Below are 20577 nucleotides of genomic sequence, written 5' to 3' on the forward strand. Positions count from 1 at the left end.
CCGTTTTAAACTCCTATAACTCGAGTTTAAAAGCTCTTAAAAATATAACAGCGGTGTTAAAATGTTTTATTGTGTTCATTGTTTAGGAAATTATTGTATTATTTTACATTAAAAATGTTTACGCATTTATAAACTATGATTTTGCTCAAATGCTCATTCATTTTAGACTCACTCTAGCATTTGAGTGGTAAATCTCTCTACAAGTTCTCTTCTTCTCTGGCGACGTATTCCCGTGAACCCTATATGGTAATACACGACCTCGACCTCAAACTGCACCAAAATGTCGTAGCTAGCTAAGTGAAGCAGGGGGTGGGAGGGGGTGGGAGGGGAAAGGGGGGGGGGCGGTTTGCTGGGGACTGTGTCGGGGGCCTGAAGAAGGCTTTGACCCCCCCCCCAAGCAGCGCAAGGCAAGCAACGGGTATTTTTAAAATTATGTCTGAACCAATCGCAAAAACACATTTTGCTGTGCAGTGAAGATATTTTCTTGCTATTAAGGTAGAAACTGTATCTGCACATACTTTATTACAAGTACTAGAATATTATGCAGTCATATGCAAAAGTTTGGGCACCCCTGGTCTTAGTCCATGTTTGACATTACTCAGCACTGCCTTCTAAACATATTAGAGCACCAAGAACGTTTTGTTTATTTTTTGTTTATTGTATGGTGTATGGGGCGGCACGGTGGCATGGTGGGTAGCGCTGTCGCCTCACAGTGAGGAGGGCCTGGGGTCGATTCCCCGGCTGGGCGACTGGGGTCCTGTCTGTGTGGAGTTTGCATGTTCTCCCCGTGTCTGCGTGGGTTTCCTCCGGGTTCTCCGGTTTCCTCCCACAGTCCAAAGACATGCAGTCAGGCCAATTGGACATGCTAAGTTGCCCCTAGGTGTGAGTGACTGTCTGTGTCTGTCTGTCTGCCCTGCAATGGACTGGCGACCCATCCAGGGTGTATCCTGCCTTCCGCCTGAAGACTGCAGGGATAGGCTCCCTATCCTATCCCTGGTGGTGATAGGAGCCAGACGTCCACCTCTAAAAGCTCCTTCACAGAAAGTTACTACATGAAATGGTTATGAATTCACTGCCTGATGACTGAGACACTGTTTTACGAGACACTGAGAAGGTTTCGGCCTTAAAATCCATTCATGGTGGAGGGATACAGAAGGGGCTGTGAGGCAAAATAGTTCCCAAAGAAAACTTCATCATCATTCTGTATAAACTTACAAGACTCATGTAGGTTCACTGGTTGTTCTGTATAGTAAATAAAATGTCTGTATTTGTGTTGTAGTCATGGTGACCTCTGTTTCCCATCACTCCCACTGTAAAGAAATCTGAAGAATTTCACACCAAACCACTCTGAATCACTGTTCATGTTTCCACCACTCAGATGTACATAAAATTTGATGAATTGGTGAAATTCTCCTTAAGTAAATATTAAGAGTGTTTTGAATGAAAGGTTTCAGGTTGTTTTCTATACAATGCTATTATGTAAGCCAGGGCCCAGATTCACCACAGCTTTTTTTTTTGAAGAAAAAAACTTGCAAAGATTCTTAATACAAACACAAAGAAATTCTTAGGAATGTTCTTAAATACAATTCTCAAAAGAAAATGTAAGAGGTTCTCCAATGATCTCTTAACATATCCTTAATTCGTTCTTTAAAATTTTTTTTGTATGCTAGGTTGCTTTTTTACCACTGTTATTTCCATTATTTAATCCACTCAGAGGAGCAAAATGGATGACGTACATCAAACCAAGCATTTAAAACATTTTGGCAAACAAGAACTAGAGGTGATGGTGGATGAAACAGCCAAGAAAGAAAAAGCCTGCTAATTGTGGGTGATGGTGGAAAGCAGGAGACGAGGATGAGCATATTCAGCAACTGAGTTCATAAATTTAGATACTCACCCCATCAACTCGCACAGCTTAGGATGTGTACGAATCTGTTGTAAGATTAAGAAAACATTTAAGAACGAAATATTTTCAAGAATACCAATTGTTCATACCATTATTCTTAACAAGTTTGTAATAAAAATAGTAAGAGAATTCTTTAGAAGTTATTTAAAGAACTAGCCATTTTTTGTAACTTATTTCTTAAGAAAGAAGTTAATACAACTACAATTCCAATGAAAACATTAATAAAAACACAATACAATGATTTGCAAATCCTTTTCAACCTATGTTCAATTGAATGCACTACAAAGACATGATGTTTAATGTTCAAACGGATAAACTTTATTGTTTTTTTGCAAATATTCACTCATTTTGAATTTGATGCCTGCAACATGTTCCAAAGAAGTTGGGACAGGGGTAACAAAAGACTGGGAATGTAGAGGAATGCTAAAAAAAAAACACCTTTTTGGAACATTCCACAGGTGAACAGATTAATTGGAAACAGGTGAGTGTCATGATTGGGTATAAAGGGAGCATCCCTGAAAGGCTCAGTCGTTCACAAGCAAGGATGGGGCAAGGTTCACCACTTTGTGAACAACTGCGTTAGCAAATATTCCAACAGTTTAAGAGCAACATTTCTCAACGTGCAATTGCAAAGAATTTAGGGATTTCATCATCTACAGTCCATAATATCATCAAAAGATTCAGAGAATCTGGAGAAATCTCTGCAAGCGGCAAGGCAGAAAACCAACATTGAATGCCCATGACCTTTGATCCCTCAGGCGGCACTGCATTAAAAACGGACATCATTCTGTAACGGATATTACCACAGGAACACTTCAGAAAACCATTGTCAGTGAACACAGTTCGTCACTCCATCTACAAGTGCAAATTAAACCTCTTCCATGCAAAGCGAAAGCCAAATATCAACAACACCCAGAAATGCCACTGGCTTCTCTGGGCCCGAGCTCAACTGAGATGGACTGACGCAAAGTGGAAAAGTATCCTGTGGTCTGACGAGTCCACAGTTCAAATAGTAAAAGCCACATTCTGCACGTGTTACAACAGCGTGGCTTTGTAGTAAAAGAGTGCGGGTACTAGACTGGCCTGCCTGCAGTCCAGACCTGTCTCCCATTGAAAATGTGTGGTGCATTAAGAAGCGCAAAATATGACAATGGAGACCCTGGACTGTTGAGCAATTGAAGTTGTACATCAAGCAAGGATGGGAAAGAATTCCACCTCCAAAGCTTCAACAATTAGTGTTCTTAGTTCCCAAACGCTTATGGAGTGTTGTTAAAAGGATAGGTGACGTAACACAGTGGTAAACATGCCCCTGTCCCAACTTCTTTGGAATGTGTTGCAGGCATCAAATTCAAAATGAGTGAATATTTGCAAAAAACAATAAAGAATAAAAAATTATCCATTTGAACATTAAATATCTTGTCTTTGTAGTGTATTCAATTGAATATAGATTGAAAAGGATTTGCAAATCATCGTATTCTGTTTTTATGTTTTACACAACATCTCAACTTCATTGGAATTGGGGTTGTAAAAACCTCAAGGAAGGTGTTAAGATCCTCTTTCTTAAGACGCTTTTGTGAATTCAGCCCCAGATGACTAATAGCTTGCTTACATGGAGCAACATGTATATGCTTCCTATATTCTTCACCGTCTGCCTATTATTTTTCACATGGCCACTGTGCTTCAAGATTATGGCTGAAATAGTTGTGTAGGTGACGGAGCAGAAGTGTCATGCATTAGTATTTTTAGTTCAAAGAAAGTGTGCTAATTTTTAAGTCATTGTTTCATACCCTTGAATCTCTGAGGTGTATCTGGGACATGGTGTGGTTTGCAGCCGTCAGTACAGCGAGGTGAAGATGAAATTATGGCAAGAATGGCAGTGCTACAAGCATAAACAGCACAGAATTTCAGCAGATGCAAAACTATGGATTCGTAGTGATTCACTGAAAAAGTCCAGTTGTAAGAGTTGAAGTCTGAGCCCATAAAATACAGCCAATTATTATTTGTATTAGGGTGTGATTAATAATAGGGTTTTGCTAACTGTTGTCCAGGTATTAATTGGGTGGTAGACCGTGGTATGGTAGTGTGGAGCTGGTATGAGTGTAATTGCAAAGAACTTTGCTAGCAACAGGCCATATTGCAAAAATATCCTAAAATTTAAGACAAGCTATTGATCATTATATTTTAACATGCATTGTGATGAAGCATGCAGTAGTTTGGTATTTGTTGAAGTATTGCCATATTGCCCACCTCTGATCTCCTTTTGTCCCTCCTGCAGCTCACAGCTCTTTTGTTGAAGTACCAGCTGGAGATCCCCTCATCTTGGACCTCTTCACATTCCATCCAGTGACTCTAACGTTCTCCAGGACTGATGGAGGATCTGTAACCCCTGTCCAGATGTGCATTGTGGATGGACGCTCCGTGCTCTGTAATGCGGGGTATGAAGACAGAGTGTCAGTGTGTGGAATCTCTGTGTTGCAGAAAGACGTGGTGTCTGCTGACTCTGGAGTCTACACGGTCAGAGAGGTCAACAATGGAGCGACTCTCATACAGACAGTCTCGCTCACTGTTAAATGCAAGTGCTTTTCTAAATTAGAGTAGATTTTCCTTATCACCTTTCGCTGATTTTGCTCTGTCAGCTCTGCCAATACATTTAGCCAGACAATGAACTACAGATCAGGCAAAATCAAGGAAAACGGGTAGATTCAGCTGTTCAGAGTAGGACTGCAACAAACAACACAGTTAAAGTTGGTCAAATTTAGAGACTTATGTTGGGAGAGTGAATGTATACACTCCTACACTGATTTTGTTTATTTTTGTTGGGCAAATAAGAGGACAATGTGAGAGCAAGTTGTGGTGTTAATACTTGTTAATATATGCTCTAAATTGTCTATTTTGATAGGTATTGTTACACTCTGACCCCATGTGTTCTGGTGCTTGTTACTGTGCTTGTCACAACAAAAATAGTTCCCTGTCATGAACTAGATTGATGTCCCAGGCTGCTTTCATCCATGAGTTTAATGTCCGGTGTAGACCTGGTGGCACATGCAGAGCTGCTGCATATCTATCTCTGGTAACGTGGTCTATGAAGTTTGCACAGGGCTGCATTTGTAATATTTAAATGTGCATTAGTCGTTTGCAGACACTCTTATCTAGAATAACTTAGAAACAGGGTCAGAGCAAGTTTATATAATAACAATTTACGTGTATTACTGATAAATCACTTCTATTGTTTTGATACCAGAAAAGCTATAAAGCGCACTAGCCAACTCAAAACCACAGCCACGAACGTCCCTTGACCAATTGGCATAAAGCTGCTTAAGGAAAGATGCCATGATTGGTCCGCTGACAGGGGCAGCCCCGCGGCAGCTTTGATTGGCTGGAGTTTTGACACAAACTTTCAGACGTTTCACAGGGAGCAGATGTGAAAGCTGAGCGCGCGCCGTGGAGCTGAGACCAGAAATTTGCACGCACGTGCGAGTTTTGAAGTTGAAGAGCACCACTTAACAAGTTTTCCAGTTTTAAGTGAAAACCAGTGTTTTGCACGTACGAGCTCTGAAAGGGAAATGCATTGTTGTGCATATTTTTAAGTTTTGAATGAAACCACAGTGCTTTGTTGAGCAAATCCGAAGGTGTTTATCTGACAAGTGCATTAGCTGCTGTTCTCTCAAACCAAAGATCAGTCAAGCCCCTAGGGATCCCAGCCCCACAGAGCCAGTGGTTGAGGGTGACTTTCAGTATTGGCCTTTTAACGTATCCCACCACTCTAAAACTCAAAGCAGGCGGATCTTTTTTTTTAAGTTCTCCATTTTAATTCAAACATGTTTATTTCAAACTAAAGGTTGGGTTCATATCCTGATTACATCTAATGTCATTTAGTTTACAATAAAAGCCTTGAGCAAGTCCCATATCAGAAGGGTTCTCATAGATTTGTATACACGTCTTCTGAAGTAATTCAGTAGAATGTATGATCAAGTAAATACAGAATTCCTGTTGGCTTGCCTTGGCCTTCTGCTTGGCCCACAGTATGAAATTCTTTTAACTGTATCCTAGTTCAGTTTCAAAATAATGTCATTAAGTTTACAATAAAAGCCTTGACCAAGTCCCATATGGCTAAGTTTCTAACATGAGACAAAGGCCAAGCATTCTCATAGATTTGTATACACTGGCTGATGGTAAAAGCCTATATAGGTCTTCTAAATTCAATAAAATGTATGATCAAGTAAATGCAGAATTCCTGTTGAAGAAAGCTTCCCAGAGGAATGGAAGCTGTTACAGCTGCAGAGGGGGACCAACTCCATATCAATGCCTATGGATTTAGAATGAGATTCATAAAAGTCAGAAAATCCCTGGTTGAGGGACATCACTTTAAAATTGTTGGATTTTTTTTGCTGATGCATTTTTGGGCAAGGTGACCCATCTTTGTTCATATAGGACTTTTCCTGGATGCTTCTTTAATATCTTAAGCATGACAGCATCTCCTATTTAGCATCGGTTTTAGTCCTTGAGATGCCCCTGCCCCAACTTTTTTTGGAACATGTTACAGGCATCAGTTTCAGAATAAGCTTGTTGATGAGGTAAAACATTACATATCTTATCTGTTTTTGTTCAAATTTTAGATTTGTAAAATCACTGCTTTCTGTATTTATCTGCATTTTACCTATTGTCCGAGCTTTTTGGAAGGTTTGTAAAATATTATTATTAATTGTAATCAATTTAAAGTCAACTAAGTCTATGTACATACATTTTAATATAGTTTACACAGATTGCCTCTTAAAGAAATATTGAGAAACATATTGCAAACCATGCTACAAATTAGGAAAGGGTGGAAGAAACAGCATGCTTTTGGGCTACAACCCTCAGCACTACTTTCAGAGCTAAAGGGAAAAAATGTTTGACTTTTACTTTTTCCCTTGATACATTTTGGTACTCACCTAACCAAAATCAAAGAAGTTCAAGAAGATGTAGCCAGGGACAGGATCATTATATTACAAAGACCCTACTTTTTACTGCTGTAGTAAATGTGTCCCATGAGCTTTTTTTCTGAAGGGACAAAACATAACAGTTTATTGATTACTGCTGTGCATTATTACATGCTTTGTTAGCAATAAAACCTGCCTACCCTAGGATGACAAAGTTACCATTAGTTGCTTTAGACTAGATTTAAATTTATTTCTCTTTCTTACATTCCAGCAGATATCCATAAAATGGGTTTCACCAATCTCTCATAAATCAAACACAACCATCATAGGTGGTTTAAAATGACTCTCTAACTCACTCATCATTTAAGGGACCTATCCTCCTGGGTTGCAGGGGGTGCTGGAGCCCATCCTAGTACTCACTAGGAAGGTCGCCAGTCCATCACAAGGCAGTCACACAGACATAAATTTAAACATATGTTTAGACATATGGTTTAAATTGTATTTAGACATTTTATTTTAACTGGGTTTAATGAGTAAACACAATTTCATTTAGCGTCATGATTTTCATTTTTGTGATTCTCTGGCTAGAAATGTTGAACAGAATTCCAAAAGCACAGACAATTTACGTAATATACTGTACCATTGCTTATGGTTATGGACATGCTTCTCTCTTTGACCTAACAAAAAGGCTTAGACAAAGCATGACTTCTGGTTATTATTAAGCAATATATGTGGGGTATTGTATGATTTATATGATTATGTGTAAAAGTGGTATTAATAATGAGAGATTATTTTAACACTGTACTACCAAATAAGACAAATAAAAGGCAGTTCTTAAGTAAAAGTCATTGATTGAAGTATTGATTATGACACAGTTCTACTCCCTGTTATTTCCATCTACTTCTTATCCATTAAAGTGTACCAGCATATGGCATATTGTTGAGCAAAGTAAAAGAAAGTAGTATGTGTAAAACAAAGTGATGTGAACAACTGCCATCTAAAACCTGCCTAAACCGAGGAAAGAGCAAAGCTTAGGATGTCTGTGTAAGGCAAACATTACCATCACATCAGTAGAGCATGGGTCTTTATTCACATCCTATACTTTATTTTACAAAGCAAACCTTTTATCCCATATTCAACAAAACAGAAATACAAAGAAATAAAAAATATTTGTGAAGGTCATATAAAACAACCCATCTTCTAGCAGCATCCACATATTAAATTTCCTGAAAGTAATCCTTTGAAAATACGATTTTAGATCTCAGAGAATACAAAGCACTGCTACTATAGGACTATTACTCTTTTTAGTGCACAATGGAAACTATTTTACTAAAATAACAATAATGGGTTGAATATGCTTAAATAAGAGAGCTAAAGTACAAGAAACTTTTCTGAGGTACTTCACAGAGACAAACTAATTTGGTGTTTACAGTTAGTGGTCACAGGAATCTGATACTGTTTTTGATATTGTCTGACATCTCTCAAATTAGATTGTCAGGTTACAACAGTGTTATGACTGGACAATGTTTTTACATGTGGATACAAAAAGTGGAGAATTGTTTGAATTGTCCCAAAAAAAGGAGAAGCAGAAAATTGATCATTCTTTATCCTTAAATGGATAACACCAAACATATTACCATTTTCATTGCTTCTTTTTTTTCTTCAAAATTTCAACTGCAAAATTGAAAAACATGACACAGAGCAAATCATATTTAACAGTTTTGTCAATGTCCCATTACCAAATTTCCCTGCTACAGTTTTGTAACAATGAATTACTTAGAAAACGTCATACAAGTCGATAACACTACTATTCATTGGGGGCACCTTCAAACACAAAGGCATGTATCTGGCTGGTTTTACAAATGACAAGCATACATAGTGACAAAAGCCAGGACTGAATTAAGTACAACACTTGCTTGAGGATAGTAGCATAAGATCTTACAGTTTAAACACACATCATTGCATTACATTCATTTTCAGGTTATGTTGGCACTTCATATTAACTGCTTATAACATTTTTTCCCAACTACCCTTAGTTACTATCCATTATTTCTCATCTTCTCATTTTCCACTTTCATACCTAAACCACACCCATCACCAATCCCTGTAAAAGATGATGCACCCCATTAGCAATGTTAGCTTAAGACACATTCACATGATGAAAGGGTACATTTTCTCTAACAGCCTATGTTTACATTAGGCTACACAAGTTCAGATTGCTTAGTTGCTAAGCTAAATAGGACAAAAAACACATAAAACCTCAAACTTTTTTATCCACTGAGTTGAGGAACCACTCAGTGAAACGTCGTAACTGGGCAGCAGCAGTTTGGCTCTCCTCGTGCAACCGAAGGTTGTCCTGTCTGAGATGCTGCACTTGTTCCTGTAGCATAGCCTTGTCCTGTTGTTCCTACAGTAACAAATCCCAAAACTCAGTTAAAAGCTGTTAATGCGATCTTATATGCAAACAAAAAAGCTAAATATCATTTCCTTTTTTGCTAATGGCTGGTATAATTGCTTTAAAAATTATTTGTAGCTAACGGATGCTGCTTTTTTAGGTAATTAAGACAAAGGAGTAACTGGGCTGATGAAAATAGTTAGCTATAATGCATTTCATGAGTTATGCTAAGAAAAAGTGGGCGTATTCTACTTTTGGAACCTGTATATATGCAACACCTAGGAAGAAAGAAAACTTTTGAAATCAGGGGAGAGACCCCTTTTGTATCTGTTAAGCAAGAATGAGACTTTTACCTTCTTCAGGTCATGTTGAAGCTGTCTGAGGATGATCTCTAACTGGTTCACTTTTCCAGAAAGGAGAGCAGGTGAGCCATCCCTATAGTTTCAGACAAAGAAGTTACACAGTACATACTTCCCCCACCTGTTGTCACTTTTCATTAACAATAAAGAGGTTTCCACCCCAGTGCTTAAGCAACTGTGGGGCCTCACTCCCTCCTAGAGTCCAGCCTCACCCTTCTTCCAATGCTGAATCCTCTGCAGCTCTTGTGTCAAGTCCCTTAGAGATCTCCAATGCCTGCATGGTCTGTTCCTCTTCATTCAGAGAGCATGGGAAAGCCACACTCTGGTCTGAAATATTAAAAAAGCAACACTCACAAATGAATGCTCAGAATTGACTGTAACCTGTTCTCTTGAAAATCACATGGTTTTGCACCCATTTCTAATGATAGTCTTGAAATCAATACCAAAAAAAAAAACCCAGCACACCATGAATTACACGCCCACAACTAATTTCTTTATATCTGTTCTATTGCTCTGTCACACCTGTTAGAAATTTTGTGTGATATGAAATATACAAATGTTTGCAGACAGCTGAATAAAATTAGCAAGAGGAGGTCTCACCCTTTCTAAAACATTTTCCCCTCTCCTCTCTTCTTCATTTCATTAACAGTTAGGGTGTGTTGCTAGAGATGGAATTAAAATGTGGTACTAATTATAAGGGTCCTGAGCCCACATTCATACTTTCTGTACACACAAAGCAGTCATGGTAATCAACATGAGGGCCCGCTCACATTCTCTGGGTTATACTACCTTCCAAGTTCCAGTCATTAGATAACTGGTTTCACGTCAAACACTATTTTTGAGAACAGCTCAGTCCGTATTTTTATTCAGAGCATACGCCCACTCCATGGATGTTGCCACAGCTCAGTTACAAATAAGAAAATAAACTCAAACACATCCAGAGAAAAGTGGAAGACATACTAACAGTTTGTAAAGATGAGCTGCCAACTCTCTCAGAGCCCAAATCCCATGCCTTTGGTATATATTTGCACAATGCAAGAATCTGTGGTGGACCACACTGCCTAAAGGCCACAGAACAATGTAACTGCACTCAAGCAAAAGAGCCCAAAACCTAAACATGTAATTAAAGCGAGCAGTTGATTTAGTCATTTCTCTAGGTGGTGTCTTGTTGGGTACACATAGCAATAGTGGCTTTAATTCCATGCTCAAAATGTACTCAACACTTATTAGCACCCTGTAGAACAATAGGAGCTAAGATGGTAGCAGGTAAAGAATGTGGGGAGAAAGAAAAACAGCCTAATGGCAGTAGGAATATTAAAAGATAGAAAAGTCAAAATTTGTCATCAAAAATCATGACTAAAAAGCTAGTAAAATAGAAAAAAGGAAAGTGAATTTAGAGCCTAGGTCACATACACATTTGAGGCATCAAACACTTAAATAATCTCAAAAACTCTTTTTTGTCATCCTATTCCTCTATCCTATGTTCTTACAAAATGCATACTTTTAACTTAATTTAGATGAATTTTGGACACATAATCTGCACAGATGAAAACAGATTAGATAGAATAACCTGGCTCTATTAAACCATCTTAATGTTAACTTAATGTTCATATGGTTACTATTTTTTTATTCTCTGTTACTATTTTTTTATTCTTTTTTATTCTATTCTCCACAGAATGAAATTATGATAACATTATTACATAATGATATTATGAACACTGCCACAATTACAGAGTCCTCTAAAGTAATTGCCAAAGATGGCAACAGTTGGTGAAAATGACCAAAAAATGCTGTCAAAAAAGAATTGATAAATATGCTTAGAAACTGGGGTTCCTAACATTCCTTTAAGAGGTGTGCAAATGCATGCCCCAATATTCTGCTTTTTTCTGTTTACAAGAGAGACAGTGACATAGAATGAGACAGAAATAGAGACAGGCTGCCTGTTAGTCCTCTGTGCTACGCACTGTAATGTTAGCTTTACCTACCGTGCATGGAACTGAAAATAAATGCAAACGTGCTTAGGAACATCATCTTACTTCAGTGTGACTCACTGTAGTAAAATAGGCAGGTTAACGTGACTGGGTATTATTCTAGAGCAGCTAGCTTTATCTCTGAAATCTTTATCTGAAATGTTTTATCTACCTTTAGCCTTAAAACATTGAGTTAAAACATTTTTAAAACCGTTTAAAACTGACAGTTTTAATGCCACAACAATTAACATACAGCATCAGATAACATATAATATCAGGTAATGGTATAGTAAATTCCCTACTGTGTGTTTTCTAGAGTGTGATTTACTGATAAAAAAGTCCACTATTTTCCATACAGGTTAAATGCCACAGTGTTTAAGTTAAATTACAAGAACAATGAAAACATAATAATACATGGTTTTCCAAAGACATCTATAGCTGAACTCCGTAGTTACTCACCAATAATGACAGAAAGCATGTCAGTTTTTCGAATGGGTAAAATACTGCTTTGGATATCATTTTCAGTCTAAAGTTTTTCCAGCAAAGTGCACTATTAGCACAAAAGAACTACACTAGAAGAAGCTCATGAACATATATGTTCATACGGTGATTATGTAACTATTCGAAAACAAAGTGAAGTAGTTTTCAAAAGATGTTTCAAAAGTAAAAAAATATACAAAAGGCAAGTCAAGGCTGCAGTAGATTGTGTTTTGGTTTGGGGTGGGGGGCATATAAATGTAAAACTACAAAATACCAGGCTAGAATAGAAAATAGAAAGCCTACACTGTAATGTCAGGAAAGCTAATGTAATTTCGCTTTGTGGGCTGTGTGAATTCAAATGTTTTGATTTGTAAATTATTTTGATTTCAAACATCAAGAGATAAGGCTTTATTGTCATTCGCATCACACGTGGTACATGAGGTGGAACAAAATAGTGTACTCAAGGTCACAGTTAACTCCCAAAAGTAGCAATAAACAATAAATAGTAAGGTGCAAACAACAGCAGCATGAAACACAGCAGCATGAGTACGAGGAAGTGTACAGCTTAATACTGGTAATGTATAAAGTGACATGTGTAGGGGTGATATAGTAGAGGCACTGATACAGTACAGCAGCAGAGATAAATAAGTGGACATGAAGTGCCATTGCAGTGACTGTCTAATTGGAATTAGAGCTGTTTCTCAGTCTGGCTGTTTTAATGCTCTGCAGCCTCCTACCTGAGAGGAGTGGGACAAAAAGTGTGTGTGCTGGATGAGTGGGGTCCTTCATGATGCCAGTGGCCCTTTTCCTGCATCTGGAAAACCGTCACTGCATCCCTCAACCGTCTGAGGAAGTAGAGGCGCTGATGTGCCTTCCTGATCAGGCTGGAAGTATTATTACTCCAGACAAGATTGTTACTTAGGTGCACACCCAAGTGCCTATAGCTGGAGACCACTTCCACTGCAGAACTTCTGATGTGTAGGGGGAGGAGAGGGATGGTGTATTTGTCCATTCTGAAATCATCTTGTCATCTTCACATTGATGCAGAGATTGTTCTCACTGCACCAACACTGCAGGTGTTCCACCTCCTGCCTATAGCCAGACTCATCACTATTTGTGATGCATCCAACCACTACCCTGTCGTCCACAAACTTTACAATATGACAGCCTGGATGGATGGCTGAGCAGTCATATGTGAGCAGTGTAAACAGGAGGGGGCTCACCACATAGCCCTGAGGGGAGCCAGTGCTGAGGATGATGGTGGAGGAGGAGATGTTGTGGATCCTCATAGATTGCGGCTTGTTAGTCAGGAAGTCCAGGACCCAATTACAGAGAGAGGTGGGCAGATGTGAAATCCACAAAGAGCATACGGACATAAGAGTCCTTACTCTCCAGGTGGGTAAGGGCAGTGTGGACCACAGAGATGGCATCCTCTGTGTATCGTTTTTTCCGGTACACGTACGGGTGTGGATCCCCAGTGACGTCAATGTTGGCTTTGATATGGGTCATAACCAAAGTCTTTTAAAGCACTTTGTGACTATCAGGGTGAGGGCTACTGGCCGATAGTCATTAGGCGGTCTACAGACAAGTGGGGAAAACTGCCTGGATTAAAGAGGAGTTGAAGATGTCCATCAGCACCTCGGAGAATTGGTCTGCACTGCACTTCAGCACACACCCCGGCATGTTATCTGGGCCAGCAGCTTTGCGGGGATTAATCTTCTGAAGGATCCTCCTCACCTCAGTTTGGGTCACACTGAGGGGCTCTTCTCCAGGTGGTGGAGTGAATCTGGTACAGGGGGGTGTGTTTGGGTCCTCAAAGTGGGCACAGAACTTATTGAGAGCATCAGGCAGTGAAGGGTCCCTAGTGTATTGTGCATCTCTGGGGTTGTAGTCTGTGATGCACTTGATGCCCTTCCACATGCTCCGTGGATCCTGGGAAGAAAAACGACCCTGGATCTTTCTACGTATGCAGCTTTGGCCCTCTTTACGCCTGCCGTCAGCTCATGTCTAGCTCTCCTGAGTTTCTGTGAATCGCCAAACCTGAATGCAGCATCCCTGACTTTCAGCAGAGATAGGACCTCTGCATTCAGCCAGGGTTTCTGGTTCGGGTAGTACGCCACAAGTCCTGGGACCAGCATGACGGAGATGTGATCAGAGAGCCCAAGGTGGAGGGAGGGCATGGCTCTGTATGGCTCTTGTATGTTTGTATACACACGATCCAGTGTGTTATTTCCCCGTGTTGGTATGGTGACGTGCTGATAAAACTTTGGAAGAGTGTTTGTCAGGTCTACGTAAAATGACTCCGGGTGCTTGTTCTGAAGCGAACTGATGTGATCATATAGGTCCTTCAGCTCCATCATCAATGGTACACTTGCAGTACTGGGGTTTAAACTAAATGTCCTCAAACGCATTTTTAACCTCAGTCAAAGCAGAAACACAGATTTGGACAACTTTAGTAAGGACAACTGAGTACCAAATATCAGAAAAATACTTATTCACAGGTATGTCAGATTGAGGACATCACCCAGGAAAAAAGTTTGGGCTTCAAAAGTGAAATTAACTTAACGGTCCTTACTAAATTAGTCTGAATCTGTGCCTCTGCTTTGACTGAGGTTAAAATGCCTTCTAGGAAGTTTAATTTAAACCCTCATACTGCAAGTGTACTATCAAATTAAATAAATTACAATCAAAATATTTAAATCAAAATTAGATTAAGATTAGAACTACTTTAAAGAAAGTGAATCTGAGTTTGCGCAGATTAAAATGGCAATTTAGTTTATGACTAGGCTTTATCCCTGTTCATGAACCCACCCCAAAGATATTGCTTCACTGCTTCATAGGGTGTTTGGCTAAGCGCCTCTCCAATTCATAGTTGTTCACACAATATACAAGCACACCAACATATGCTTTCTGTTTTAGTGTAGGACAGAGAATGCTGTGAAGCACAATCACTCCAACATTTTCAGATTCCTCTATTTTCCCTCCAGAAAACCGTTGTAACCAGAAATCCTCAAGGAACCCATGGCAGCTGGAACAATAAGACCGGGTAAGCCAAATAAACAAACAGACATACCTTTGAATGCTTGAGCAGTATCTACGAGTTGGGACCAATTGAGACCAGAGGTTGTGTCCAGCAGGGGCATCAGGTCAGCCTCAGTCAGCTTGGCTCTGTCTGCTAGTGAGTTGTCAGAGGACCACAGCTCATCTGTACAAACAGCACATATCAGTGGAACATGGTGGCATCACAGAAACCTTAGTGGTACATTGATGTCAGCAGATAATAACATCAAAACTAAAGCTAGAATGCACCATCACAATGGTTGATGTAGTTGACACTCATTCAGCTGTAAACATTTGCTACCAATAAGCCATTTCACAGAAGGATTACTGGTTCAGTCTACCACCATGAGATTTCTAATAGTCATCATAAGGGTAGAGTGAAATGGTAGTCAGTAGCTCAAAGATGATTAGAAAGTAAGAATGAAGCCTCACTCTTGAACTGGCTAGCTATATGGCTGAGGCCCATATAAGGGGGCAGGGTACTGTGGTATGGCAGGGCACTGCTGAACAGGATGTCATTGGGCAGAACCTGCTCCAGTACGGAACTCCGCAAGCTGGCAAAAGACAGTGCCCTCTGGTGGGTGCTGTAAAGCCTCTCATCTGAAAGTGTCCTGTATAAAGGGCGGCGTGATGGCTGACTCACAGAGAACTTCTGGAAGATAGAAAGAAAGACAAAAAAAGAAATTTAAAAGAAAGAGTTGAAAAAAATTACAAGAAGAAAACATGAAAATCAATATAGAGATAAGAAAGATATAAGAAGGTTTTTCTTTCATGTTAATTCAGGCTTTGATAAAGACTTAAAAGAAAGCCAAAAAGAGTGCTAGTGGGGAAAAAACACTAGTGGGAAAGGTTTTAGATTTTTTAGTTTTAGATTTACTTCACAGAAAAGTAATTGATATTGCTCAGAAGTCTTATTTAAGGAAGATGTTTATTCACAAATGCAGCAATAACTTTTACAAGATTGCTGCTTATTAAAAACAATTCTTACAATGTGGATGTGAACGATTTTGAATCGATTCACAAATGCCAAAAATCGATTTTCTACATATTTAATTTATAATGTAATGCTGACGGAACGCAAAAGGCGGAACTTAGAAGTGCAGTGTCTGGAAACTTTGTGAGGTTCACATAACAAAAACAACTGGATGAGTAAGAAATCCAACCGGCTCCCTCTGCATTAAAAGCCAGTTTAGGCCAGGAGCCACAACCCAAATGTTAAGAAGAACTGTTTTGTCCTTTCAACAAAAATCAGACCATCTTGGCAGCCACAATATTTATGTCCAGCATGTCTCAGTGTGCACGAATGTCCTAGTATAAGTTAGGCTAAAAATATAAACAAAAACACACTTACTTTGCCATGAATTAAGCTTTAGCTATAGCTGCTTCCCTTCCCCAATCTGCACCACAAAACTTTTCCTCTAAAGTAGATCAGTTTAAAAAAAAAAAAAAATAATAAAAAGTCTCTCAACGTTTGACTGTTTTAAGAGGCTAAAGTCACTTCTTATTCTCCAGCTTCTTGTTTGATTTTTCTCGTTCCACCTTAAAATCTGACTTAATTAATTAAAGTAGAACAGCTTTGAAAGAGAAGCGACTTCTGCTTCACAAATTTTTAGTGTTTAGACAGTCTGTCCTTGCAGATTTATCTCGCCAGGAAATCAATTGCAGTGCTTATTAATGCGAATTTGCATCCATTTTTCTTTTAAATGGTTTTTCTTCACTTAATCTCTCAGTTCAGCAAAAACAACTGTTGCTCTGTACTTTGACAGCTGCAAAAAAGTTGTTGGTCAATTGATGCAATCCTCGACACTACATCTCAAGACGGAAATAGATTTTGTCTGCGTTTGATATTTCTTCTGAAATATCTCCGGGGCTCAGTCAAGAACTGCAAACAGTAGAGTCTTTACTAGGCTCTTGCAAAGGTTTTCACTTATTTGCACATTTTTATTTTAAAAGATGTCCCATCACTTAATCCAAGTATATATTTATGTATCTTTTCCCCTTTTGTTGTTATGAAGCCATGTACTGACACCTTAAAATTCAGTGTCAGCCAAAATTTACTGAGAATTATACTGCCACATTAATAATAACTAAACCCTTAAATGCAATGGCAACTTAAATTCAGTGCTCCCTCAACTTTACTGATCCCTTAAATTCACTTCCAGTTGCCTGGTACTTTAAATACACTGTGACCTTAAATTTACTGATATCTTAAATTCATTACCACTTTAAATTTACTGACAGCTTAAATACAGTGCCATCCCTGAATTTACTGATACCTTAAATTCACTGCCATAAAGTGTCACATTAAATGTACAGAATTTTTAAATACATAGCCACATTTAATGTACTGATCCCTTAACTTCACTGCCACCTTAAATTTACAAATACCTTAAATACACTGCTTTGTTACATTCAGTGCTACTTTAAATGCAATTCCAACTTGATTTCATTTTTTGTGCTGGTATTGCTGTGCCTTAGGCTGTGTGTAAGTCTGTATATACAGTGTATAAGTGTGAGTGACAGATGTGCATTGTGATGTCACTTTTGGAAGTTATATTTGAACTAGGCCTTACTATTACATTTTCTCATGACTTAATAAAATGCTTGCCCAAAACTGTATTATTCATAACTTGTTGCTTCTGAAATTATTCAAAATAATTCATAACTAATTTAAAATTTTTAAAACTAAGTGCTGTAAATGCTAATAACTGTTGCTCAGAATCTGTACATCCAATCAAGCTGAAATTTAGCACGTAGCATCTAATAGACCATCAGCCAATCAGCCATTAGTCAAACAGCATTCAGCAGATTTTTGACAGGCCTAACACTGACCAGTCTGCTGAAGCATTAAGAGTTCCTTTCACTAGAACTAAGGGGCTGAGCCCAACTCCTGAAAAACAACCCCACACCATAATCCCCCCTCCACCAAACTTTACACTTGACATAATGCAGTCAGTACCGTTCTCCTGGCAACTGCCAAACCCAGACCCGTCCATCGGATTTGTCAGACGGAAAAGCGTGATTAGTCACTCCATAGAACATGGCCATTGGAGATGCTTTGTATTGCGCTTTGATACAGCTGCTCTGCCATGGAAACCCATTCCATGAAGCTCTCTAAGCACTGTTTTTGAGCTAATCTGAAGACCACATGAAGTTTGGAGGTCTGTAGTGATTGACTCTGCAGAAAGTTGGCGATCTCTGCTGCTCGTTCCCAGTCACTTTCACTTTGTTATAATAGCAGCAAAGAAATTACACGACTGGACTTGTTGCACGGGTGGTGTCTGATCATGGTACCAACGCTGGAATTCACTGAGCTCCTGAGAGCGACCCATTGCCTCATAAATGTTTGTAGAAGCAGTCTGCAGCCCTAGGTGCTTGGCTTTATACACCTGTGGCCATGGAAATGATTGGAACTCCTGAATTCAATTATTTGGATAGGTGATTGAATACTTTTGGCAATATAGTGTAAACTCGCTTCCTTTAAGTTTTTTCCTCTCTGCATCTAAATAAGGCCCAAACAACATTAGGCCTTATTATTAAATTTTCACATGACTAAAGAAAATTCTTGTTCAAAACTGTATTAGTCATAACTTGTTGCTTGACAGAAATGTGCCATCATGTGATGTCCCTGTTTTGCAAACCTAATGATGCCTAAGATTTATTTTTTGCACGTTGATTCTCATCTATTCTAGATGATCATATTGTTAAGGTTTTTAAAAATGGTAGATTTAGGAGCAGAGAAAAATCAATATTGCAAAAGCTTTAATGCTTGATGAGACTGGAGAACACAGAAGAAATAATCTGAGACAACTCCCCACAGGTGTTCAGTGGGGTTTGGTCAGGCCAATAGCAAGGCAAAAGATTAATTCTGTGGCAATTTGGACGTAAGTTGAAGATCACTGTCCTGCTGGAAACCAACCCAGTTTTAGATTTTTGGCAAAATCAGACAGATTTTCATTTAAAATCTCATGGAATGGAGTCTATGATGGCATGTAACCTAAGGCGGCTGACCAGGGCCATTGGAGAAAAAGATCCTCACTACATCACGAATTCTCCACCATACTGCACAATGGTTTTATGTGAAAGTATTTGCTGACAAACAAGCTGTCACATCTGGTCATAAAACCTTTTTCAAAGGTCCAGTGGAATCTAGCAAACTTCACATCATGCTCTGTGGTTCTGGAAGTCCTTTCTCCGTTTGAAACATGCACAAAGAAGTCACTGGTTTTTAAATAGCCTTGATGGTAAGAACTGTGTTTTTCATACCTTTGGCATGATGCAGCACCATTGGACACTAAAAAAAATAGCCAAATGTGACTGTTCCTCTATTAGCACAGAACCAATATGGCTGAATTGTATCGCTGTGTAACATATGAAATAAAATATTCCTTACTTTAAAAAATTGCTTGTAAATCAAAATGAAAAATGGCAAAATCAACTCAGCTTCAAAATCATGTCAGCTCAAAAGATTCACACTTCTACTGAATCTCCTTATAGGGCATAGGTTAAGGCAATAGCTCACCTTTTCATAGCCAATCGGCCCAGGCAGACTGACTGGCAGCAGAATCTTGGGGAAACCCTCCTTAGAGAGTGTCTTGAGCTTCCCATCAGCACCTCCCAGTTGAGATGAGTCTATCCTATATATCTGCCTAAGAGAAAGAAATTAAAAGAGTATTTCACTTTTTCACCCTCCCATTGAAATAGAGGTGTGGTAAGACAACAGGAGAATTATAGCTCCTTCTACATAATTCACATTGGTGAATTATTACAAAAGGTCACACAGTGTGAAACTATGTCTTGTAATCATTACAGTGCCATCCAGTGCACTCATTCAAGCCCATCAGTGCCAAATTCTATCTGAACTCTAGATAGAGATTATAACGTGTCTGCTGACATCCTTACATATGCACTGCTGGTAGAGATGCATTTTGGCTCTGAAAGCCAACATAACATCACTATGGAATTTTAAACCTGGTTAAACATTGAAATAGTAAATGCAAAGAGTAAAAGTAAGAAAGTGAGTTTTAGACTTTGGGTGTCAAACTTAGGATTTACTTTAAACCCCATTTCTTTAATGGAATTATAGATGTAGAGATGCTATAGATAGCACTATCTCTGGCTTAATGATGACCAAACATACTAATGTATAGAACATGTGTACTTGATTAAATGCCCTCTAGGTTACTTCTAGATTTTTCTGCTAGTGAAGCCTATTCCAAATATAATTAAGTCATTACCTCTCATTGTTTTCCCTTTAGATACAGCCCCTCAGACAAAAAATGTAAACGCAATATCACTTTTATGCTATACAGAGCATAAAATATGAGCTCAGCCAGATTCAATGAGGGTTATACGTAATGGAACACTGTGTTAAAAACATAGAAATCAGAATGACCAGATCCTTCCTTGTGTTCATTTTTGATAAAATATAAGTATTGCTGTATGAAATAAGGTTGCAAAGGTCATCCCTGACCAAAAGCTACAGTAA

At 38.8% G+C, this 20577-nt stretch overlaps 1 protein-coding gene across 3 annotated transcripts in view; it reads right to left on the bottom strand.

The window, feature by feature from the left end:
• Nucleotides 1-7892: 7892 nt before the first annotated feature.
• sipa1l2 (signal-induced proliferation-associated 1 like 2) overlaps nt 7893-20577 on the bottom strand; it is a 78049-nt gene continuing 65364 nt past the window's right edge. For all 3 annotated transcript variants that reach the window (XM_017683041.2, XM_017683042.2, XM_017683043.2), the window contains 6 exons: nt 19612-19738; nt 15522-15741; nt 15103-15234; nt 9792-9906; nt 9574-9655; nt 7893-9232 (listed from right to left, as the gene is read on the bottom strand). In XM_017683041.2, the coding sequence (XP_017538530.1) occupies nt 9086-9232; nt 9574-9655; nt 9792-9906; nt 15103-15234; nt 15522-15741; nt 19612-19738 (823 nt within the window). In that variant the 3' untranslated portion in view covers nt 7893-9085. The remainder of the gene's footprint in view (nt 9233-9573; nt 9656-9791; nt 9907-15102; nt 15235-15521; nt 15742-19611; nt 19739-20577) is intronic.

The sequence above is a fragment of the Pygocentrus nattereri genome, chromosome 15 (genome assembly GCF_015220715.1).
Source record: "Pygocentrus nattereri isolate fPygNat1 chromosome 15, fPygNat1.pri, whole genome shotgun sequence".
NCBI classification, from domain to species: domain Eukaryota; kingdom Metazoa; phylum Chordata; class Actinopteri; order Characiformes; family Serrasalmidae; genus Pygocentrus; species Pygocentrus nattereri.